Below are 26,091 nucleotides of genomic sequence, written 5' to 3'. Positions count from 1 at the left end.
GTAGTCGTTGGTCTTAACCACTGAGCATCTATCCATTCTCCCAAGTTTTTGTTTTTATTTATTTTTATATGTATGTGTAGTGTGTGCATGTGGGTTTGTGTACAGGTGTGTGCTCAGGTGTTCACAAAAGCTGCAACTGTGCAGCTCTCTCTGCATTTCTTTTTTTTTTTAAGATTTATTTATTTATTTTATGTATATGAATATACTGTAGCTGTCTTCAGACACACCAGGAGAAGACATGGGATCCCATTACGGATGGTTGTGAGCCACCATGTGGTTGCTGGGAATTGAACTCAGGGCCTCTGGAAGAGCAGTCAGTGCTCTTACTCTTAGCCCCTGAGCCATCTTTCCAGCCTCTCCCTCTGCATTTCTTGCAAGTAGCTGGACATGTTTGAGAGAGAGGGAGATCTCTTCTCTGCTGTGCCCACTGGTCAGAGTCTCCTTTCCTGGTAGTTTTTTACTGCTGCAGTAGAGATGGAAAGGGGCCTTCCAGCGTCTTGCAGGTTTCTGCTGTCTCAGACATGGGAACATTTGTTTATCTCCTGAATCTCAGAAGCTTGAGAAAACTGCTCTCTCGAACTCTCAGATCCTATTTTGAGGGATGCTGCATTGAGTTCTTATGTATCTTTACTGACTGTAAGTGTTCTATCAAATAGTGAAAGGACATTAACGTATCTTAACTGTAATTGTGAGTTTATGTATTTTTCCTTCCAATTTTTAAAAATTTTTATCTCATGTATTAAAAAAAATCTGTTGTTTGTTTGTTTTGGACACATATCTATCTAACTTGATGTCAAGGGTGTCAAAGGTCAGGCCTTCTCAGAGTTTTGGGGAGGATCCTTCCTTGCTTCTCCTGGTTCCTGGTGGCCCAGGGAAGACCTGGCACCAGGAGCTGCTCGAGCCCTCTGAGTCCTTAGAATGCAGAGCCGTTTGTGTTTCAGAGTGCCATGATATAAGGATTCTGGGCTTTGTGTTTATTTCTGTCCACACTAAGTGTAACATGGTCTGTAAAATTCCTGCCATTTGTGCTTATCCTTTTTTCTTTTTTGTTATTTGTATATTCCCCTAGCTACTTCCTCTACTAATCATGAGTAAGAAGGACAAGAAGTTGGCATATGCTTTTCTTATTCCTCAAAATTAGATTTTTCGCAGCTGTTGGGTAAAGTCCAACTTACCCCTCCCCCACCACCCACCATAACATACATAGAAAAGATTTGAATATTTTTATGTAGATGGAGAGGTAGATCTTGGGGACACTGAAAATGTTGGGTAGGGAAGCCAAGTGATCAGTCTGTGTGATGGTTTATAGTGGGTGTGCACTGGAAATATGATGGGAGCGAGGAGTGTGCTGAGGTGAGCTAAATACGTGTAGACAGACACTAGCTAGAGTCCATATAAACCAGGGAAGAGGAACCGACTTAGGAGTTGGTTGAATATGGATACGAAGATATGATGCTGAGGTTTCTAATGCGTTTATGGTTCTGGTATGGCAAGATACTTGGAAGGTATTTATGATTTAATTTGGAGATATATCAAATGTGGGGTTACTGTAATTTTAGCTTAGATCATTATTTTATAGGTAATTGTAAATAAATTAGCAAGGTCTGGGGGTCATGGTGATGCATGCACGATGATGCAGCACTTGGGAGGCAGAGAGTGGAACTTTGAGAGTTCAAGGGCAGCCTGGTTATTTAGTGAGTTCCAGGAGAGTTAGGGATATATAGAGGGACCCTGTTACAACCCTGCTCCTCCCAAAATAGCAGTGTTCCACATTATATAGCAGTGGGTATTTGGAGTTAATTATTGTAAAGACATAACTAAATGTTAATAGATTTGTGCAGGCATTGGCAAATGTATATGTGTGTACCCTAATTATCAAGAAAAGATTCTATTCAGCCAACTGTTTATAAAGACATTTAAAGATGTTTCATATTTTAATATTAATTTATAATTTTATCTGATTATCAGTTATTTTAGTACTTAAAGCATAAACTTTTGAATCTCTGCCAGTGATGCTAGATTTATTCATTCATCAAGTATGTAGGGGCACTTCAGGACGACTATGATTAAATAAACCACAAGTCTGGGATTGGAGATACAATGATTTCACATGTACTTCTGTTACTAAGAGCAAGATTTTAGAGTAGGAACTGTGTAACATGTAATGTGTTTTCCCTCATTAACTCACTGATTTGTTTATCTACCAATATTTAATTTCCATCAGTGACCGCTGTGTGTAAGTTGTGACATGGTGGAAGAATAAGTGTGCACAGTGGTGCAGATGATGAGAGTGTTAAAATTAATAGACATGGGAGGAGGTCCGATCCTCAAGTGTGTGTCTGTGAGGCATATAAGTATGTACATCTACCATATAATAACTGGCAAGGAAGGCTGTCTCAGGGTTTGAAACTAAGCTGACTTTCATGTAGGCAGCTCCTTGAGTTTCTTGATTGAGACCTCATTGAAGAGCATTGTATGAAGCTGAAGTGTGTCTGCAGGTTAAGTTGCAAGCTCTGGTCTGTCTAATGGACACTGTGGACCTGCCCTAGTTCTAAGTGTTTCATAAGTATTTACTCATTTAATCTTCCCAGCAGCCCTAACAGAAAGGTAATACTATCATTCATGCCTTAGAGCTGAGGATACTGAAGTTAACACTTCAGGAAATGGCTCCATTTTCTCTGGAAACTCCAGATATAATCTGTTCCTGGCCTGTACACGCTTTTAGGGGATATCTGCATTTTCTGGTTTCTGGCCACTTTTCTCCATCTTAGAAGTTGGCCAGTCTGTGCTGGACACCTCTCTGTCATCTCCTCCCACCTCCCTCATAGAAGGCCTATGGATCACAGTGGCCCGCATGAGTAATCCAGGGTGAGCCCCCTCCATCTCAGCAGTTTGAAGTCTCTCCATGTCATAATGGCTTGGCAAACAGGGGTTATGAGGTGGGCATCCTTGAGAGAAACAGACCTACTACCCTGGTTATCACAGCAGGCTGAGTGCACTGTTAAAATGAGATATGAAAGTTAACTCAAGCACTTTTAAATTATAAAATTCTTAGGTGACAAATATTTGTGGGGGACATCTTACATAGCCAAGTCTGACCTTGAACTACCTCACCCTAGGTGCTAGAAATATAGGCATATATATCATCACACCTTGCTTATGCTAAGCATTTAAGAAGAGTTTGGTTTCGTGAATATAGTTGGTTTATAAAAAGCCACCACATTTTTGGGCTCTTTTTAAAATTTATCAATTCATCTTTTTTTTAAATTGAAAATTGATTTCTTTTCTTTTCTCTTTTTTCTTTCTTCCTTTCTTCCTTCCTTCCTTCCTTCCTTCCTTCCTTCCTTCCTTCCTTCCTTCTTTCTTTCTTTCTTTCTTTCTTTCTTTCTTTCTTTCTTTCTTTCTTTCTTTTTTTTTGTGAAAATCTTTTCTACTCTGACGGGCTACCATTTTTCCCCTATTGCCGTACAAAAGCTTTTCAGTTTCATGAGGTCCCATTTATTACTTGTTGATCTTATTGACTGCGCTTTTTGTGGTCTGTTCAGGAAGTTGTCTCCTGTGCCAGTGCATTCAAGGCTATTCTCCACTTTCTCGTCTTTCAGGTTCAGTGTATTTGGCTTTTTGTTGAGGTCTTTGATTTGTTTGGACTGAGTTTTTGTGCAGGTTGAGAGAGATGAATCTATTTACATTATTCTACATACTGATGTCCATTTAGACCAGTACCATTTTGTTAAGATGCTTTCTTTCCTCCAATGAATATATTTCTGGCTTCTTGATTAACAAAAAAATCAGGTGTGTGGATTTCTGTGTGAGTCTTCCATTCAGTTCCATTGATCAACCTGTTTGTTTTATTTATTCACTTATTCACTTTATATCCCACTCGTTGCCCCCTTCCATAATCCTTCCCGAATTCCTCTTCCCTGTCTCTTCTGAGTGGGTGGAAGCCTCCTCAGTATCCCCTCACCCAGGCACAGCAAGTCTCCTCAGTATCCCCTCACCCAGGCACAGCAAGTCTCCTCAGTATCCCCTCACCCGGGCACAGCAAGCCTCCTCAGTATCCCCTCACCCAGGCACAGCAAGTCTCCTCAGTATCCCCTCACCCAGGCACAGCAAGCCTCCTCAGTATCCCCTCACCCAGGCACAGCAAGTCTCCTCAGTATCCCCTCACCCGGGCACAGCAAGTCTCCTCAGTATCCCCTCACCCGGGCACAGCAAGTCTCCTCAGTATCCCCTCACCCAGGCACAGCAAGTCTCCTCAGTATCCCCTCACCCGGGCACAGCAAGTCTCCTCAGTATCCCCTCACCCAGGCACAGCAAGTCTCCTCAGTATCCCCTCACCCGGGCACAGCAAGTCTCCTCAGTATCCCCTCACCCGGGCACAGCAAGTCTCCTCAGTATCCCCTCACCCGGGCACAGCAAGTCTCCTCAGTATCCCCTCACCCAGGCACAGCAAGTCTCCTCAGTATCCCCTCACCCAGGCACAGCAAGTCTCCTCAGTATCCCCTCACCCGGGCACAGCAAGTCTCCTCAGTATCCCCTCACCCAGGCACAGCAAGTCTCCTCAGTATCCCCTCACCCAGGCACAGCAAGTCTTTGCAGGGTTGGGTGCATCCTCCTCCACTGAAGCCAGACAAGGCAGCCCAGCTAGAACATGTACCACAGGCAACAGCTTTAGGGATAGACCCTGGTCCCGTTGTTCAGGACCCACATGAAGACCAGGCCGCACATTTACATATGTGTGGTGAGGCCTAGGTCCAGCCCGTGTATGCTCAACTGTGTTCATAACAGCTTTATTCCTAATAGCCAGAAACTGGAAACAACCCAGATGCCCATTAACTGAAGAATGGATAAAAAAAAAATGTGGTGCATTTATATAATGGAGTATTACTTAGCTGTTAAAAACAATGACATCATGAAATTTGCAGGCAAATGGATAGAACTAGAAAAATCATCCTGAGTGAGATAACCCAGACTCAGAAAGATAAACATGGTATGTACTAACATATGAATGATATTAGCTGTAATATAAGGAAAACCATGCTAAAATTCACAGACTCAGAGAAGCTAAGTAACAAGGAGGGTTTAAAAAAGGACGAAGATCTCCCTGGGAAGGGGAAATAAAATAGATTTCTCTGGTGGACTGGAGGCAGGTGGGGTTAGGAACAAGGAGGGATCTGGTGTGGGGTGGGGAAGAAGAAGAAAATACTGGGAGAAACAACTGGAATTGTGGGGACATTTCAGGGTAAGATAGAAACCTAGTTCAAGAGTAACCGTAGCAAAAAGTCCTCGTAATAAGGGATATGGAGCCTGAACTGGCCATCTTCTGCAGCCAGGCAAGGCCTCAAGTGGAGGGGTTGAGACATCAACCTAACCACAAAACTTTCTGCCTGTAGTTTGACTTGCTTGCAGAGTATTCTGGGACTAGAGCCTAGCATATTCATCCATCAGAGAGAACAGAGAGACTCTATCCAGCAACCAATGGGAACAGATGCCGAGTTCCACAGCCAAACATTAGTGTAGCTTAGGGAGTCCTGCAGAGGAGAGGGAGGAAGGCTAGGAGGAACCACAGGGATCAGGGACACCATAAGAACATGGCCACAGAATCAACTGACTGCAAAGATCAGGGAGCCCAGAGGGGTCTGACCTAGGTCCTCTGCATATATGTTATGGCTGAGTTGCTTGATTTTCTTGTGGGATTTCTTTTTATTTCTAATTGGATATTTTATTTATTTACAGTTCAAATGTTATCCTCTTTCCCAATCCCCCCCTCCGCCCTAGAAACCTCCTATCCTATCCCCCCTCCTCCTGCTTCTATGAGGGTGTACCCCCACCTACCCACCCACCCACTCCTGCCTCCCTGCCCTCACATTCCCCTCCACTGGGGCATTGAGTCATCACAGGACCAAGGGCCTCTTCTCCCATTGATGTTTGACAAGGCCATCCTCTGCTACATATACTGCTGGAGCCATGGGTCCCTCCTTGTGTACTCCTTGGTTGGTGGTTTAGATCCTGGGAGCTCTGGTTGGTTGATATTGTTGTTATTCCTATAGGGTTGTAAACCCCTTCAGCTCCTTCAGTCCTTTCTCTGACTTTTCCATTGAGGACCCCGTGATCAGTTCAATGGTTGGCTGTGAGCATCTGCCTAAAAATGGGAGCAAGGGTTTGGGGCTGTCTCTGACTCTTTTGCCTACTTTTGAGACCCTTCTACTAGGTTGTCTTGTGTCACGTTTGGTTGATATTCCAGGGAGGAGGCCTGCTCTTTTCTGAGGGGGAGTAGATCTGGGGGCCAGGGTAGGTGTCGGGGAGAGACTGGGTGGAGGGTAAGGAGGGGAAATTGTAGTTGAAGTGACAGGATGAAACAAATGGGGGGAAAAAGCACAAGAAACACATCTAGATGCAGGTACACACATCCACACACAGAAATCTCGTAAAAAATAAACCTGGAAACACAATCCATACTCTTGTGCATACTCTGTAGCTGTGGATCTCTTATTTGTTCCCATCTACTGCAAGAGGAAGCTTTAATAATGGGCGAGCAAGATACAGATCTTTGAGTATAGTAGAGTATCATTAGGAATGAATCATTTTATTGCTGTGTTCCTTTAGCAGAGCAGTAGTATTTAGTTTTCTTGTAGGACCCTGGGCTATCATAGTTTCAGGTTCTTGGTCACCCAAGCAGTGTTGGGTAGGTTCCATCTCATGGAGTAAGCATTAGATGCAGTCAGATATTGGTTGGTCCCACAAGCTTGGTGCCACTATTGAAGCAGTGTATCCTGCATGCAGATTACCATTGTAGATGGAATACTTTGTAGCTGGGTTGGTGTTTATTTCTCCTTTGGTGGGGTACAGGGTGCTTTCCAGTACCATGGACACTAGTCGGTAAGGATGAAGGCTCTCGGTAGCTACCAGCCTGACTTCTCCACTGTCAGTGACTTGTGTAGGTGTTATTTTCACCAATAGGGACTTAGCATCAGCCTGTGGAGAACAACTGTAGACCTCATCGCAGTTTCATTAGGAGTAAGAGTAAATGGAATACAGTGTTGGAAGTCACTTTGTGTTTGGATTTTCTGAAACTGATTCACTATTTTTTTTTTTAAGTATCATTGTTCTCCTTTTTTCCTTTTAAAACAGGTTTATTCATTTTTATTTTATGTGGATGTGTGTTTTGTTTCCATGTATGTGTGTGTGTGCCTGGTATCCCTGAAGAGCAGGAGAGAGTGTAGGGTCATCTGGGACTGGAATTACAGACAGTTGTGAGCATCCATGTGGATGTTGGAAACTGAACCTAGATCCTGTGCAAGAGCAGCAGTGTCATCCGACAAAGGAAGATTTGTGTCTGATCAATAGCTATGACTGTTTACTGATTACAAGCAGATAAGATGATTTTGAAAACATTACGAACAAATTTTTGTTTCGTTTTGTTTTGTTTTGTTTTGTTTTGTTTTGTTTTGTTTTGTTTTGTTTTGTTTTGTTTTGTTTTGTTGGTTTTTCTGAAACAGGGTTTCTCTGTGTAGCCCTGGCTGTCCTGGAACTCACTCTGTGGACCAGGCTGGCCTCGAACTCAGAAATCCTCCTGCCTCTGCCTCCCACATGCTGGCATTAAAGGCGTGTGCCACCACGTCCAACTGGAACAAATGTTTTTCCATCCATTAAAGCCAGGAAATAAAATTAGCATTATTCTTACCTTGGGTGTATGTAAACCTAATCTTTTTATAATATGTTTTAACTAATTTTCTTAAAAAACAGGATTGCATTTATATAGCTTTTATTTTGCTTTCAGGATAATTAAGACATTGGATCCTGTATTTAAAATTTTACATTTTGTTTATTTTAGATTTTTTTGCATGAATTTTTATTTTTAAGAGATACCACATTAAATTTTATATCATTTATTTTTTTTTATGCTTTTGAAGTTCTGTGCTTCACCCATATCAACCTAGTTTTGGTGTTAGCCTGCACTATAATATAAGCTTGCTAGTTGTAATTGAAGTTGTTTCTACTGCTGAATGCATTCCTTGGTTGTAGGTTGAGTAGGATTCCTATTTGCAAGGCCCTCAGTTATAGAGCCCCTCAGTTAATAGAGAGTTGTAAGGAAGGAAGACAGACCCTTAGCTGGAATTTGTATTTGTTCTTGTGAGAGTCTTGGTTATCTGTTGAAGATAACTGAGGAACTTAAGGAATCACTCATCAGATTTTCCCAGACAATTTGACAGATCACTCAGTCTCTGTGCATGGGACCTAAGCATCAGTGATTAAGGAAGAATCAATGTACAGCCAAGACTGAAAATTATCAACCACAGAAGGAACACACACACACACACACACACACACACACACACACACGCACACGCACACGCGTATGTGTGCTTGAATGTAACCCAGAGCCTTGTGCTCACTTGGTAATCACCCTACTATTGAGATACACCTCAGCCTTTGACTGGAAGGAACTCACTGTGTAGCCCAGGTTGCTCTTGAACTCCTAATCCTCCTACCTCAGCATTCTGAGTGCTGGAATTAGAGGCTTACTTCACTGTGACCCGTGTCTTAGGGTTCCCATTGCTGTGGCCAAAAGCACCTTGGGAAGGCAAGCGTTCATTTCCTGTAATAGGTCTTAGGTCATATTTCATCACTGAGTGAAAGCAGGACAGGAACTGGAGACAGGACCCTGGAGGCAGTAAGAGTAGCACAGCCATGGAGTAATGCTGCTTACTGGCTTGTTCCTGATGGCTTGCTCAGCCTGATTTCTTGTATGATCCAGGACCACCTGCTGGGGGGGCACTGCCCCAATAGGGCTAGGCCCTCTTCACTTCTATCACTAATCAAGAACATATCCTACAGATTTGTCTAAAGGCCAATCTGATGGAGTCCTTCTCTCAACTGAGGGTCCTCTTTCCAAATAACTCTCGCTTGTGTCAAATTGACAAAAATTTAACCAGGACACCCAGCTTATAGCAGCAGCTCTTCTTAGACTTTTATATACAAATGAATCTGGAGATAATTGTTAAAGTGTTGATGCACGGTACTATCTTCTTGCTATTGGTCTGTTGATGTAGTTCAAGGAGCAGTCTTTTTGTGTGTGTGTGCTAGAGAAATCCTGGCATTTAGCCTCACAGGTTATAGGTCACAGCTGAGCCCAGGCCTCAATGAATAAAACTAGCAGGACGTCAAAACCACTTGTTGAGCCAACACTTTAAACCCTGCCTCTGGAGTGAATGTACTCAAATCAATAAATCCAGCCCCACTTAATCACCCATTTTATCTCTCACGACTTACCCAGGATCTATCCCAGTACATGCTTTACTGATACAAACCGAAAGGTCCCACACATCCAGTATGGATGCTCTTTCCGCTTAAGAGTTGATCTTTAGAGCTAAGCTTGAATCTAAACTTTATTGCAATGGGGTTGTGGGGGCAGGGAAAGGTTTTTATTTAAAAGATATGGCTTCTTAGTGAGGGTTGGGGGGAGAGACTCCACAAATGAAGTTTGGGGAGTTTTAAGAGATCTAGAAGTTAGCGTCCTGTTTTAATTCAAATATTGTTATGTCAAGAGACAGACCGGCCTGTCAGTCAAGATCTCTATATATCATTTGGAGAATTGTACTTTCCAACGGCTCTAACCATCCACATGCCACACACGCCGGCATTGAGTTAGGTCCTTATCCACATTTATCCTGGTGAAGACATTGAAATAGCTAAGTGCTTTGAAGTTATAGTATTTATGTTAATATTGTCAGTTTTTCTACGTTGCTAACTTTAGAAACAGAAATGAGAATGGAAATTTGATGTATTTCTTTGAATATATTAATTGCTATTGCTAATAGCAATTAATTAGTGATTATATGTTTATGATGCTATCATATTGACAGTAGAGTGGTAATTTTGTTTTTCATTGACATTTTGCATTTGTTGTTTACAGAAACTGATCGGAGAAGTGTTTAACATTGTGAGCCAACAGTCCACTGCTCGTCCAGGCTGCATTATTGAGCTTGATGCCATAACTGACCAAGTAAAAACATGCTTTTCAATTGGTGATGTTATATGTTGTATTTGATTCTCTTCATTCCAGAATGTTTTCTATGTACATTTTCCAGTTTTAGTGTAATTATCATTTGATAAAACATCCAGTGAATAGTGATTCCCAAAGTGTGTGTATGTGTGTGGTGGGTAGTTTACTAAAGACTTGGGAGTTACTGCCCTCCCACTGACTTGTATCTCATTATTCCTTCTTTAAAGGATGTTGGAAACTAGCCTCTGTGTCTGTGTGCTGACTATATGAGATACAGTGCACCTGTGCACAGACTCCAGTTGTGTTGTTTTCTCCTTCCACGTTAGCTTTGATTTCCGCTCAGTTGGGTGTATACAGCAATGCTTGCTTGGGCATCAGATGGGGTATTTTTGGGAGGTCCTTTAAAATGCAGATGAATGTAGTCTCAGCATATACTCTGACTTTGTATTCATAGTCCTTTGTGTAGTCAGGCTTCCTCTCTTCCTCCTACGTGGGAGAAGAGGAAAGCCCTTCTCCCCAAGAAGTGGTAAAGTCCATTTATCTCCATACTAATTATTTCTTCAAGGTGGAGAGAAAGCAGCCGTTTAAACAAAAAAGATTACTTTGAGGAAGTAACCATATGTTTAAAACAAAGCAAAACGAAGAATAAGAAAAGCATAGAGTTATTCATCATCTTCTATGGTGCTTGCATTCTTAAGGGATATAAAGATATTTCTGCTTATATGGAGAAATTACCACATCAGCTTTTGGTAGCAGAAATGGGACTGCCAGACTCAAGTTACTAATGATTCCTCCAAGGAGATCATAATTTGTCTGTCCTCAAGTTGCATTAATGTGCTTTAAATCCAACTAGGTACTTGCATTTTTCTATTCCAGACAGATCTAGAGGAGTGGATCCCCCATGTTGGTGGGTGTCTTCACCATGGATATTGGTGTGGTCCACTTTTCACCATTACATTTCTATCAGATTTGTTTCCCATCTCTTCTGCTTTTCAGTAGCACAAGGGTGGTAAAGTTCAACCACGGATAAATGATGGGTTTATAAATCTGAAGAATTTTAAACTCAGTATACATGTGTTCCCAGTATGTTTTCTGATCTCTTTCCCTGTCTCTCCCTTCCCTCTTTATTTTCTCTTCCCTCTATCAGTATTTCTGTCAATTCCCTCCTTCCTGGCTGAATCCCCTTTTTCTTCCTATCTCCTTCCCTGATGTTCTTTTGTTTTGTTTGAGGCAGTAGCTGTGTGGCCATGACTGTGTTCTCTGAGTTCTTTGCTCACGAAGGCTTTCTTCAGTTGGTCTTTTTCCCTTGGGACAATGACCTTGTTTTATAAAGAGAGTTTATATTCTTATACCTGGACAGACAAAACATGTTCCAAACTTTGATACAGTTTTTATGGTTTACTGTAATGTTATAGCCCCTTTTGTTTCATTCCATGTAAGGAGACTAATCTCCCTGAATTTTTAAGATTATACTCTGTTCATTCAGTGCTCAGCTAATCAAAGCTGCGCTCACTCATCTTGTTTATAGTGTGGATCAAATACACAGCTACTGCACGTGTTTCAAGAAGACTTCATTATTGGATATAAGCCACACAAAGAAGATATGGAGAAAAAGGAAAAGGAGTCAGAAATATTTTTCCAGCCATCACAAGGTATGCTCTTTGAGGGAGGCAGGGAATCTTTGTTAGCTGATGAAGTGTGCTGATTTACTCTCAATCCAGACAATAGGCTCTCATCTGGAAGAACAGACAGCGAGCTTGCTTAATCATTAAAACCCTTCTAAGCTTTCATCACATGTGGGTGTTCCAAGGTGGTCGGTCACTCTGCAGCTTTGGGTAGTTAGTGAGCTGTCAGAGCTGCTTGCTAGTGCTGGAGAGATGGCACAGTGGGCGGCTAAGAGCACCTGCTTTTCTCCAGAGGGCCCATGCTTAGGTGTCGGGAAAGAACATAGGTTTTCCATAAGATCTGTCAAAACAAAGAGTAAAATGTTTAGTTTCAACTTCAGAATCTACCACCAAGTATTTCTTTTAGAAATTATGATTTTTGTATTAATAGAAGTCATGCAGAATTATAGTGAAAAGCCATGACCTTTTCTAAGAATTTATTTTCTGTGAGTACCACTTTAGTTTGCAAAGGGTTTCCAAATACTTATTCCTCTTTGATGTATTTCTTATGCCTCTGTCAGGTTAACCCATTTTTTTTCCTTAGTGCTCCTTGAAGCTTTTTTCTTCTGTGTGTAAAGTTTCTCTTTAGTTTTCCTCCCAATTTTATAACTTTTCCTTTTAAAAAAAATATATTTTATTCACTTTACATCCCGATCACTGCCCTATCCCTACCCCCACCCCTCACAGTCCTTTCCCCCTCCTCTTTTGTGAGAGGATAGAGGCCCTGATCTGGGTGTCCCCTCACCCTGGCACATCAAGTCTCTGCAGGGCTAGGCACATCCTTTTCCACTGAGGCCAGACAAGTCAGCCCAGCTAGAACATATCTCATGTATAGGCAACATCTTTAAGGATAGATAGCCCCTGCTCCAGTTGTTAGGGATCCCACATGAAGATCAAGCTGCTCATTTGCTATGTTTGGGGGACCTAGGTCCAGCCCATGTATACTTTTTGGTTGGTGGTTCAGTCTCTGAAAGCCCTAAGGGTCCAGGTTAGTTGACTCTGTTGGTCTTCTTGTGGAGTTCCTTTCCCCTCCAAGGCCCTCAATCCTTCCACAAACTCTTCCATAAGAATCCCCAAGCTCCGTCCAATGTTTGGCTGTAGGCCTCTGCATCTGTTTCCATCAGCGGCTGGGTAGAGCCTCTCAGAGGATAGCCATGCTAGGCTCCTCTCTGCAAGCACATCATCGCATCAGTAATAGTATTGCGGATTGGTGCTTGCTCATGGGATGGGTCTCAAGTTGGCCAATTATTGGGTGGTCATTCCCTCAGTCTGTGCTCCATCTGCCATCCCTGCATTTCTTGTAGACAGGTTACATTTGGGGTCCAAAGTTTTGTGGGTGGTTTGGTTTCTCTATCGCTCCAATGTGTAGATGTACCACATTTTCAGTATCCATGTTGAGGGACATCTGGGTTGTTTCCAGTTTCTGGCTATTGTGAATAAAGTTGTGAACATATAGTCCCTGTGGTATAGTGGGGCATCTTTTGGGTATATGCCTGGGAGTGGTATAGCTGGGCCTTGAGATAGAACTATTCCCAGTTTTCTGAGAAACTGCCAAAGTGATTTCCAAAGTGGGTTATACGAGTTAGAACTAGCAGTGAAGGAGTGTTCACCTTGCTCCACATCCTTGCTTGAACACTTCTTGGCCATTTGAGATTCATCTGCCAAGAATTCCCCGTTTAGTTCTGTACCTGTCTTCTCTACCCCCTAACACATAGGAGAGAAAAAGAGAATAGAAAGGAAATGAAAGAGGTCCTGAGTAAAGTCAGGGGTCAGAAAGGGGGAGATGTTATCACTAGATCACTTCCTGTGATTAGGGTCATTGAGTATCTTGGGAAAAGTTTGATATCTAATTTTTTCTTTTTCTTGTTTCTTCTCTGTGCACAACTACTTAACAAACTACAACCAACAATAAACACCAACCAACCAACAACCCAACAACAACAACTCAACAACAAAAACCCACCCTGCCTCTGGGGCCCTAGCATTTATAAATGGTCCCCAGAATTCAGTGTCACACAGTCACAGAAACTATCTGCAGCTGGCAAAACCATGCCCTTGCTAGAACATGAGGGAAATCATAGTCAGCTGATGAGGTCAGTCCAAAGCAACCCCATATTCCCATACCTGGGATCAAAATGAAAACATATTTCTATAATATTTCTTTGTTTTTTAAAGAAACCAAAACTCCACAATTGTTATTACATGGCTGTTCTTGGAACACAGCTGTTCTTGTCTTAGCCAGGGCTTTTGTCACTGCATGGAACACAGCTGTCTTAGCCAGGGCTTCTGTTACTGAGATGAAACACACGACCATTATTATTATTATTACTTTGCTAATTATTTATTATTATTAATTATTATTATTATTATTTTATGTGTTAAAGCATGGTGTGAGTGTGTAGGTATACATGTGAAAGAGGACAATATTATGGGGTTAGCTCCTTCCTCTCATATTTTCATGGGCTTGTTCTGGGAACTGAACTAAGGAAGCCAGGCTTGAAGCTCCTTTACACATTGAGCCAGCTCACTGCCCTCTTTGTGTACATTGGACAGAGCGCAGTTAGTTTTAATAGCTTTGTACTTTTTTGACACAAAAAATATGTTAAATAAAATGAACTCTTACTATATTAGTCTGTTTTTTGATGTAGTGCAGTAGTCCAGTACCATAGAAGAGTTTGGCTTATGATTTCTGGTCCAAGGTTGAAAGACTATATTTATCTGATGATAGATGAGTTCTAGAGGCAGCTCAGAATGTCACATGGAAAGAGAGAGGGAACAGACCTCTGCCTTCTCCCTCTTAGAGAGCTATCAGTATGTAACTGTTGTGAATCCACCATGATTCCCTTATCTAACCCTACCACCTTTAAAGGATTATGTTTCTACCTTCTTAATACCTTAATACAGTGGGAATTAAGTCAGTAAGAATTTTAGAAAGGACAAATCTGTTTTTTACCATTATAAATCCTTTTCTCATTAATAGTTAATAATAATTTAATTATTCTTTTCCCTTTGAACAATAGGATATCGACCACCACCATTTTCAGAAAAATTCTTTTTAGTAGTCATTGAGAAGGATGGAAATAATAACTCTATTCTCCATATGTGGCACCTTCATCTTAAGTCTGTACAAGCGTGCTTAGGTAAGAAATTATATTGCTATTTTATACAGAGATGATGTAAAATAAAGACATTTTAATAGAAAATGCTTTAGATTGGTTGATTCTTTTTTTAAATTATTGGAAATTTTTAAATTTACATTTCAAATGTTATCCCCTTTCCCAGTTCCCCACCCACCCAAAACCCCCCTATATTCCATATCCCCTCCCCCTGCTTCTATGAAGGTGTTTCCCCACCCACCCACCCACTCTTGTCCCCTCGCCCTAGAATTCCTCTACACTGGGGCATCCATCGAGCCTTCACAGGACCAAGGACCTCTCCTTCCGTTGATGCCTGACAAGGCAAATCCTCGCTTCATATGCGGCTGGATCCATGGGTCCCTCCATGTGTACTCCTTGGTTGGTGGCTTAGTCCCTGGGGACTCTGTGGGGGTCTAGTTGGTTGATATTGTTGTTCTTCCTATGGGATTGCAAACCCCTTCAGCTCCTTCAGTCCTTTCTCTTAACTCTTCCATTGGTGACCTTGTGCTCAGTCCAATTGTTGGCTGTGAGCATCCACCTCTGTATTTGTCAGGCTCTGGCAGGGCCTCTCATGAGGCAGCTATATCAGGCTCCTTTCAGCAAGCATTTCTTGGCATCCACAACAGTGTCTGGGTTTGGTGACTGAATACAGGGTGGATCCCCAGGTAGGGCAGTCTCTGGATGGCTTTTCCTTCAGTCTTTGCTCTACACTTTGTCTCCATATTTGCTCCTGTGAGTATTTTGTTCTCTTTCTAAGAAGGACTGAAGCACCCACACTGTTCTTCCTTCTTCTTGAGCTTCATGTGGCCTGTGAATTGTATCTTGGGTATTCTAAGTTTTGGGGCTAATTATCTACTTATCAGTGACTGCATACCATGTGTGTTCATTTGGGGTTGGGTTACCTCACTCAGGATGATATTTTCTAGTTCTGTCCATTTGCCTAAGAATTTCATGAATTCATTGTTTTTAATAGCTGTATAATACTCCATTGTATAACTGTACCACATTTTCTGTATCCATTCCTCTGTTGAAGGACATCTGGGTTCTTTCCAGCTTCTTGCTATTATAAATAAGGCTGCTATGAACATAGTGGAGCATGTGTCCCTGTTATATGCTGGAGAATCTTTTGGGTATATGCCTAGGAGTAGTATAGCTGGGTCCTCAGGTAACACTCTGCCCACTTTTCTGATGAACTGCCAGACTGATTTCCAGAGTGGTACCAGTTTGCAATCCCACCAGCAATGGAGGAGTGTTCCTCTTTCTCCACATCCTCGCCAGCATCTGCTGTCACCTGAATTTTTGATCTTAGCCATTCTGACTGGTGTGAGGTGGAATCTCAGGGTTGTTTTGATTTGCATTTCCCTGATGATTAAGGATGTTGCACATTTCTTTAGGTGATTCTTAGCCATTTGATATTCCTCAGTTGAGAATTCTTTGTTTAGCTCTGTACTCCATTTTTTAATAGGGTTATTTGATTCTCTGGAGTCTAACTTCTTGAGTTCTTTGTATATATTTGATATTAGCCCTCTATTGGACGTAGGATTGGTAAAGATCTTTCCCTAATCTGTTGGTTGCCATTTTGTCCTATTGACAGTGTCCTTTGCCTTACAGAAACTTTACAATTTTATGAGGCCCCATCTGTCAATTCTTGATCTTAGAGCATAAGCCATTGGTGTTCTATTCAGGAAAATTTACCTTGTACCCATGTGTTTGAGGCTCTTCCCCACTTTTTCCTCTATAAGTTTCAGTGTATCTGGTTTTATGTGGAGGTTTTTGATCCACTTGAGCTTTGTACAAGGAGATAAGAATGGGTTGATTTGCATTAGAAATGAACTATAAATAGAGTTGATAAAATATGATGATGATGATGATGATATAGCCTACGCTGTTACAAAAGCCCAGCCTAAGATCCTTAGTCTCCTTAGTGCTAGGTTTGGAAGATACATGCAACGAGTTTCTGAAACGGACTAATCCTAAAAATAAACCAGTCTGCTGGCACATTAGATATACTAGAAATATATATATATAAAAAGGTTGTCTGAGTTATTTTAGTTAACAGTTATGGAGTACCTGCTGTCTGGTTGTGGAAACCACGTTTGTAAGTCAGCCCTGCTGATCAGAGTTGATGTGGTAATATGTAGAGTCTCTCCTTGCTCTCTGACATACCATGCTTCAGCCTAGCATTATGAGCAACAGTTGTTTGGCAAAGTGTGATTGAACACCTAAAGGTTAGCATTGAGAAGCACAGTAGTGTAGGTGATAAAGTGTTCCACACGTGCTTTACTGTGCACACTCAGATCAATCAGGGAGCAAAGACATTGAATTTTTTCGGGGTGAGGGGTTAGTGGTACATTTGGCATGCAAGGACTTTATATCAGTGCGCTGCACTCACTCTTAGAGCAGTTTTCTTTTGTTCTTTCTTTTTTGATACACAACCTCATTTTGTAGCCTAAGCTATCCATGAACTCACTCTGTAGGTTATATTGAGTTTTTTTTTTTAAATTTTTAAATTGTGCTTTTTGATTGTAAAAGAATCACAGGGATAGCCCTGTGATGCTGAGTCCACTGTTGCTGGACAGTAAGAGATCTTACATATAGTTTTCGTTTTAATTTACCTATGGTAGGTAATTTTATGGATTACCTTGACAAGTTATGACTTGACTTGTCAGTACTCAGTGTGATGTGTGATCTTTGACTTAGTGTAACTGGTTCATTCTCTTAGGCATCTGTCATTTAGTTGTCAAGGTGAATCTACTTTAAATTAGCACAGAGGTCTAAGAGCTGTTGAAAGATTCTGTTATTTTTGGTATTAATTTTGCTATTAACCAGTTTTATGAGCATTCAATAAGTGCCCTAGCAATCTTACTGGCCCACTAGGCTGTTTATTGAAAGTACAGATTACTAAGATCTGACCCAAGTTGTAATCAGTGTCTGGGGTTAGACACAGGAGTTCATACATTAATGTGTTTCTTAGGTCTTTAGTGTGTTTAAGGTTTAGGGATGCTGCACTGTGTAACTTAAGGCTTAGATCTCATAGGGTGTGGTTCTCCTTTGACCCTTTGTCCCTGTGAAGAATTAGGTCCTGGTCAGAAGGAACCAAACAGTTGAAAAGTATCTCTTTCTCAAGGAAAGCAAGGAGTCCAAAAGTTGTCTCTCAAAAAGTGGGAATACTTATAAGAAATTGTATTTCTTAGAGAATAATAAAATGTCTCATCTTGTATGAATAGTGGTTGTAATACATCTCAAATTCATTTGCAAAGCCAAAGCTGCAGAGGGCATCTCATCTGACAGTCTGCTCTCAGTCCCGGGGCAGAAGAACCTGGACTCTTCTCCAGAAACCTCCTCTAGTATGAGCTCCGTGCCACATTCCTCGTCAATTGCCAATCTTCAAACTGCTAGTAAGCTTATTCTGAGCTCCAGACTTGTATATAGCCAGCCCCTGGATCTGCCGGAAGCTGTTGAAGTAATAAGAGCAACGCCTTCAGCAGGTAAAGTGTTGTTGAGACTGAGCAGTGGTATATCTGAGTGTTACCTTCCAATGCATGTGCTGCAATGACATCGAGTAGTTATTGCCAGTACTGATCCACCCTTTAGAAATAGGTTTGGTTTTTCCCCCCACAGTTTTTTTTTTTTTTGGTTATTCACTTTACATCCCCTCTTTCCTCTCCTCCCAGTCCCACCCTTACAAGTCTTTCTCCCTATAACTCCCCCTCTTGGGTACCACCCACCCTGGGACTCCTAGTCCAGCAGGACTGGGCTCATCCCTCACTGAGTCCAGGCAGGGAAAGGATCCAGTGGCAGGGAACAGAGACCAAGACAGCCCCTGCTCCACTTGTTGGGGCCCACATGAAGACCAAGCTGCACATTTACTACAAAGAGAAACATGTTTCTGTTAATCATATATTTTTTTCAAGTCAGGGTTTCTCTGTGTAGCCCTGGCTGTCTTGGAAATCACTTTGTAGACAAGGCTGGTCTTGAGCTCAGAAATCCACCTGCCTCTGCCTTCCAAGTGCTGGGATTAAAGCCGTGTGCCACCACTGCCTGGCATCAACAATAATTTTTATAATAAATTCCATTTGCTGGTTCTCTCCAAACCATGTGCACATGGAGGAATGGGTTATGGTGAAAAGGAATCAAATAGTTTAAAAGTATAGTTTTTCTTAAGGTAGCCAAGGAGTCTGGAAATTATCTCTGAAGAAGCAGAAGTACTTCTAAGACACTGCATTTATTCCCTCTTGTTTTTTTTTTTTTTGTTTGTTTTTTTTTTTAATGTAGCTCATGCTGGCCTTGAACTCATAGCAGTCTTCCTGTTTTAGCTTCCTGGGTGTTGGGATTACATTTTCCTTCAAAAGTATCTATCAAACCTTGTTCACACATACATAATAAAGGTAAAACATGGTTAGTGCAGAGTGAGACCTTAAATTAAAATATTTTACATTTGTAAATTTATTTATTTATTGGGATGGGACATGCTACAACATACATCTGGAGGTCATATACTGTGCAGGAGTCAATTCCAGTAGGTTCAGAGGTCACACTGGAGTCATCAGATTTGGGGCCAAGCACCTTTATCTAATGAGCCTTCTAGCTGTAAATACAACTAAATGAACTTCAGCGATTTGCATACAAATGCATTTCTTCTATGAGGTTTTGCCATGATAGTATTCTAAAATACATATAAACAAGATACCTCACATTAGAATATGTATTTCTGGATGTTGAAATGGCTCTGCTGGTAGAGGCATTCTTTGTAGGCTCAATGACCTAAGTGCAAGCTCGGGTCCTAGAGAGTGTCAGGAGGCCTACACGTGTGTACCATAACACATGTCACCTGCCCTCACACACTATAAAAAGTTTTTAAAATTAAAGATATGTCATCTACCTACTTATTATTGTTCAGTCTGTCTGCTTGTCTGTCCGTCCGTCCGTCCGTCCGTCCATCCATCCTTCCATCCATCCATCCATCCATCCATCCATCCATCCATCCATCCATCCATCCATCCATCCATCCATGCAATTTTCAGGACTGGATGTTTGTTGCCTGTAATGATATACTGACTTTAGTTAGGTAGATGAAGTAATTTGAAGGATTGGATTCGAGACTATGCACATGAGATGACTTGCCACCTGTGGAGCTCTGACTGGAGAGTTCCTAGGGTAATGATATTGACAAGTCACAGTGCAGGTCCAATCTTGTTTTGCTTTATAGTAGATGATATTGAGTATAGCATTTTCTTACTTATCCCTAAGACAGATCTGCATTCAAAATTGAAACAGTATTCTGAGAAGACTTTTATTATTCACTTTTGTGTTTGATTCAGATCTAAACAATTCATTTTTGTTTTGTTTTGCTTTGTTTTTTTTTTTTTTTGACAGAGAAATTGTTTTGGTTTAGTCTGTTTTTTTTTTTTTTCAGAGCCTTACTTTGTATCTGAAGCTGGGCTAGAACTCATTAATGTATGTAGGAAAATCTGGAACTTTTAATCCTGCCTCTGTCGCCCAATTACTGGTTTTCCAGAGATATTTTCCAAATACAGAAGGTTGTTAGTTTTTCTAAATATTTTGAGGCTACTTAGATGGCTGGGTGGTTAAGAAAATTTGCTGTTTTTCCTGAACAGAACCCACATCAGGCAGCTTCTTACCACTCTGGCACCCCCAGAGCTCTCTGTCTTCTAGCCTCCAAGGTCACCTGTACTCATGTGAACATACACATAACTAATATTTAAACATATTTGAAAGTTCGGAACATATTCAGTTGTTTATTGTAACTTAGAAATAAATTATAGAGAGGCTTTATGAGATGCTTTCAAATGTCGCATAGACACTGACATCCCAAGTCAAGTAAAAATCGCTCCCTGTTTTCTAGATGGAACGGACTACTTGTTTAAATGTTTCCCCATTCTTCTAAGGGTATTGATGTATTGGAACTTGCGTCCAGGTCTTCTGACCCCAAATCTTAGTCAGTATTTTACAGGCAATAATGGATGGGAAGTGCACACAGACTGATACAGGAGGGTTCTGGTTCAACATTGAAAGGCGGTAAATTAAACCTGGTAAAGAGTCTGAGATCTATTGATCTCACATTTTGTGATTCTTTGATTATGACAATTTTCTTTCCTTTTTATAAAGGTCATCTGAGTTCCTCTTCAATTTACCCAGTGTGCCTTGCACCTTATTTAGTGGTTACAACTTGCTCCGACAATAAAGTACGCTTCTGGAAATGTTGTATGGAAACTAACTCACTGGGCAATACAAGTGATGAGAGTGAGACCTATCATTGGAGGAGATGGCCCTTGATGAATGATGAAGGAGAAGATAACAGCAGTACTGTGAGCATCGTGGGAAGACCTGTTGCTGTTAGCTGCTCATACACAGGCCGCCTTGCAGTGGCTTACAAGCAACCCATCCACCACAATGGTTTTATTTCTAAAGAATTCTCTATGCATGTCTGTATATTTGAATGCGAATCTACAGGAGGGTCAGAATGGGTTTTAGAACAGACGATCCATCTTGATGATTTAGTTAAGGTTGGAAGTGTACTTGATTCAAGGGTCAGTGTTGACAGTAATCTGTTTGTATATAGCAAATCAGATGCATTTTTAAGTAAGGATAGATACCTTATTCCAAATATCAAGCATTTAGTACATTTGGACTGGGTGTCAAAAGAAGATGGCTCTCACATCCTCACAGTGGGGGTTGGTGCTAATATCTTCATGTATGGGAGACTTTCAGGAATTGTAAGTGACCAAACCAACAGTAAGGATGGAGTAGCTGTCATCACTTTACCACTAGGTGGTAGTATCAAGCAAGGAGTTAAGTCAAGATGGGTTCTTCTGAGATCTATAGACTTAGTATCCTCTGTGGATGGCACACCTTCACTGCCTGTTTCTCTCTCTTGGGTAAGAGATGGAATATTGGTGGTGGGAATGGATTGTGAAATGCATGTATATGCCCAATGGAAGCATTCTGTCAAATTTGGAAACGTTGACGCTGATAGTCCAGTTGAAGAGACAATACAAGATCACTCTGCCCTTAAATCCTCTATGCTGGCAAGAAAAAGTATTGTTGAAGGAGCAGCTATCCCTGATGATGTTTTCTGTTCACCTACTGTGGTTCAAGATGGTGGCTTATTTGAGGCTGCACATGCACTCTCTCCTACTCTGCCACAGTATCATCCAACTCAGCTGTTAGAATTAATGGACTTAGGGAAAGTTAGAAGAGCTAAGGCCATTCTTTCCCATTTGGTAAAGTGCATCGCAGGTGAAGTTGCAATAGTTCGGGATCCTGATGCTGGAGAAGGAACTAAGCGGCATCTCTCTCGGACCATTAGTGTGAGCGGCAGTACAGCAAAGGATACAGTTACCATTGGGAAGGATGGTACTCGGGATTATACCGAGATAGACTCTATTCCTCCACTACCACTACACGCATTGCTTGCTGCAGACCAGGACACATCCTACAGAATTTCAGAGGACAGTACAAAAAAGCCACAGAGCTATGAGGACCATATTGAAAGCCAATCAGAGGATCAATATTCAGAGCTGTTTCAAGTCCAGGAGATAACAACAGATGATATTGATTTAGAGCCAGAAAAGAGAGAGAACAAATCAAAAGTAATAAACCTGTCACAGTATGGACCAGCCTGTTTTGGCCAGGAACATGCTAGAGTACTTTCAAGTCATCTAATGCACTCAAGTCTGCCAGGCCTTACCCGCTTGGAGCAGATGTTCCTTGTAGCACTGGCGGATACTGTGGCAACCACCAGTACGGAGCTTGATGAAAACAGGGATAAGAACTACTCAGGTAATAGTTTCAACATAAATGTTAAGTTTTTAGTTAATAAACACATTGTGTTATTTGTGTAATGACTAATATGTTGACTTATGTTTTCTTTCAATCCTTGTAGAAAAAAAAGACCTACGGATAATTATTATAGAGCATGCTTGTTTATAAAAGAAAAGGCAGTTGAGGCAGGCATATGCGGCATACAGATTTGTGATGTCTGTGAATTCTCACTGAGCACTTAGATGCAAAACGTTTGTCTTAGTTTTCTGATGGTCTTGTTTTTCTTTGTGTGATTAAAATGACCTTTTTTTAAAATTTTGTTTTCTTGTATCATGAACCTTACAGGGACCTCTTAGACCAACTTGCTTTTTTTTTCCATTTGAGGCATAAGTTTTGAAAAAGATTTTTTTATTTGAAAGATGTTTCTCTTTTCTTTTTTTAAAGATTTATTTATTTATTTTATGTATATGGGTACACTGTAGCTGTACAGATGGTTGTGAGCCATCATGTAGTTGCTGGGAATCTGAATCCAGGACCTCTGCTCACTCCAGTCAACCCTTCTCGCTCTGGTCAGTCGACCTTGTTCACTCCTGTCAGCCCCACTTGCTCCAGCCTAAAGATTTATTTATTATTATGTCTAAGTACACTGGCGCTGTCTTCAGAAGCACCAGAAGAGTGAGTCTTAAGGATAGCTGTGAGCCACTGTGTAGTTGCTGGGATTTGAACTCAGTACCTTTGGAAGAGCAGTCAGTGCTCTTAACCACTGAGCCATTTCTCCAGTCCGATAGATGTTTTTCTTGTATATGTTTATGTGTCCTGTATGCATGCCTAGTGCTGCATCAGATCACCTGAAACTGGAGTTTCAGTCTTTTGTGTGTGCTTAGAAACTGAACTGAAGTCCTCTACAGGTTATGAACTGTTCTTAACTGCTGAACCACCTCTCCAGCCCCATAAACAACTTATTGCCATTATATAAGTTTGTCCAAAAATTTCAGACATCTAATATAATCTATATCTTGCTATTTGGAACTGGATCTCATTCTCTTCTGCCCAGCTGCTTGAAGGTGATAGAGTTGATTGTAAGCAATGACATTAGCAAAAGAAACAAAACTATTGATCATTAATTCAGTCCATTAATATTGCAGAGGAGAGAAGAATTATTATGTGCCAGGTGCTTTATCCCATTTAATTATCATAATCCTCTAGTGGGTAGGTGGCTGTCACTATACATGTATGTATATATAATCTCTCTATATGTAATATATATATGTAAATGAAGGTAATAATCCTTAGAAAATCATTTAGACATTAAATGGCATAGGGATCATATGTGGAAAATAGTTGCTTTCAGACCTATATTTTAGAAATTCTTTAAAACTTTTAAATTGAGGGGGTATAAAGATGTTCCCTATAGCCCATTAGCATCATTTTTCACAGGTTTAAGTTCTTACAATATAGCCCTACAATTTTCCTTTTGTAGATGAAAACAACCAGAGGCCTTAGAAGGTTTGTCTGTGACCCACTTCCTAGTTATGTTGAGAAGAAACAGAAGGTGAAAACTGTTTCAAGGTTGTGAGCAGTAGAGTAAGACCATCCCTAGAACAGCTGTAAGCCTTTCTTGTACAACTGATATTGTTACAGTTGATGTTGTAACAATTGATAGTGTTAGTTGATTGTCTCTGGGGAATTAAGAAGAGGTTTGGGGGTTGAAGAGATGGCTCAGTTGTTAAGAATGCTTGCTACTCTTGCAGAGGACCAAATTTGATTCCCAGCATCCGCAGTGAGCATCTTAGAACAGTCTGTTAATTCTAGCACAGACTTCCCGTGCACTTTAACACGTGCACATACCTATACAGACAGCTCTACCCCAGGGTGTTTAAAAGAACAAAGATAAATCTTTTGAAAAGGAAATATTTGTCATAATCCATGAAAACTAGTTTAAACTTTCTGATACAAAGCTTTATCATTGGCCAATACTTTATAAATGATTCTGCTCACAGTGGCCATTATGAAGTAGCTAAGCCAGGATGGAGAGTTCCATTTCATGGTGGACTGAAAATGAAATGATGTGTGTATCAGCCAGAGGAGTCTAAGTAAGAGAGCTCTTCAGTTTGTTCTGGTGAGACAACTTACCTCTTCTGTCATAGCAGGCTCCAGTTCATTATATCCAGAATCCAGTCATTCAGAAAGCAGCGCGCATTGAGTCTCACCGATGTGTGTCTGTTCATTCTTCCCGTTTCATTTTCTTTTTATAGCTAGGATCTTACTGTAGCTATGGCTGGCATGAACTTTACTGTGTAGACCAGGCTGGCCTCAAACTTAGAATTGTCTGCTTATGTGGCTCTCCTCTGTTCAGTAGATAAAGAATGAAGTGGCTTCTCTGGGACTTTGGAAACCTTGCAGTGGTTTACAAGGTTTTACAGGGTCTGTGCCCATTCCGACTGTTTTGGGGCTTCTGTTAGCCCGAGGACACCAGAGCATGCTCCTTTTTAAAGGCTTATTAATTTGGCACCCCCATCTCATCTCTCAGTCCTATTTTATATCCTCCCTTAGCATTCATTTCCATATACTATGTATTAATTACTTTGCTTTTATCCAATTCTGCAGTGCCTAACCTGTTTCCCACATAGTAGATACAAATCTACTCAGCGAGTATACAGATGAATGCCTACAGGAAACAGAACTGGAGCTAAAGCCTTGGCAATAAGATACTTGTTTTCCTCTGTAAAATACTTTGCTCTCTGGGAAATCTGTGTCAGTTGTTGCCTTGGGGTCTGCCAGTGTGTTTGTGCTGCTGCTAAGCTTTTAACTCGATATGCTTTCGTGTCTTTGTCCTAGTTTTCACTAAATTTGTGGGATCAAGGTAAAGATTCAGGTTGCCCTTTTTAATCTACCACAAGCCCAGAGAATAAAAGTTCACATCTTTGGTAGTATTTTTGTCAAGCTAAATATCCTAGAAAATATTAGTTTCTTTTAATTATTGTAACAGGCTGTTTGCCTTTAGTATGTGATTCCTATCAGTAACATCACAGTTCATGCAGAGAAATCTGCCAAGAGTTTCTAACTTATGTCTCACTTCCTTTTCTGTTGCAATGAAGAGATATTATGGCCAAGGCAACTAGAAAAGGACAGGTTTATTGGGGCTTGCTTTCAGAGGGTGAGTCCATGACCATCATGGTGGGGAGTATGGGAGCAGACAGACAAACAGGCAGGCATGGTGCTGGAGCAGCAGCTGAGAGCTTGCATCTGGTCCTCAGGCAGAGAAAGAAAACAAGCTGGGGTGGTGTGGACTTTTGAAACCTCAAAATCTGACCCTGGTGACACACCTTCTGCAGTGGTAATTCTTAGTCCTTCCCAAGCAGTTCCACCAACAGGGGACCAGGCATTCTAATACATGAACTTTAGGAGGCAATTCTCATTCACTTACTGAATGCACATTCCACTAGATTTCAAGGTTTCTTTCATTAAAAGAGTAAGTATAGGTACTGAAATTTTTGTA

At 41.1% G+C, this 26,091-nt stretch overlaps 1 protein-coding gene across 4 annotated transcripts in view; it reads left to right on the top strand.

Annotated features, from left to right (window-relative positions):
• Dmxl2 (Dmx-like 2) overlaps nt 1-26,091 on the top strand; it is a 136,709-nt gene that overhangs the window by 63,827 nt on the left and 46,791 nt on the right. For all 4 annotated transcript variants that reach the window (XM_006511085.4, XM_006511083.4, XM_006511084.4 and 1 more), the window contains exons 14-18: nt 9,917-10,006; nt 11,535-11,658; nt 14,691-14,810; nt 18,068-18,295; nt 20,937-22,610. In XM_006511085.4, the coding sequence (XP_006511148.2) occupies nt 9,917-10,006; nt 11,535-11,658; nt 14,691-14,810; nt 18,068-18,295; nt 20,937-22,610 (2,236 nt within the window). The remainder of the gene's footprint in view (nt 1-9,916; nt 10,007-11,534; nt 11,659-14,690; nt 14,811-18,067; nt 18,296-20,936; nt 22,611-26,091) is intronic.

Source organism: Mus musculus, chromosome 9 (genome assembly GCF_000001635.26).
Source record: "Mus musculus strain C57BL/6J chromosome 9, GRCm38.p6 C57BL/6J".
Lineage (NCBI taxonomy): Eukaryota > Metazoa > Chordata > Mammalia > Rodentia > Muridae > Mus > Mus musculus.
The sequence above is the reverse complement of the archived record's forward strand: the minus strand, read 5'-3'. Positions and strand labels throughout refer to the sequence as shown.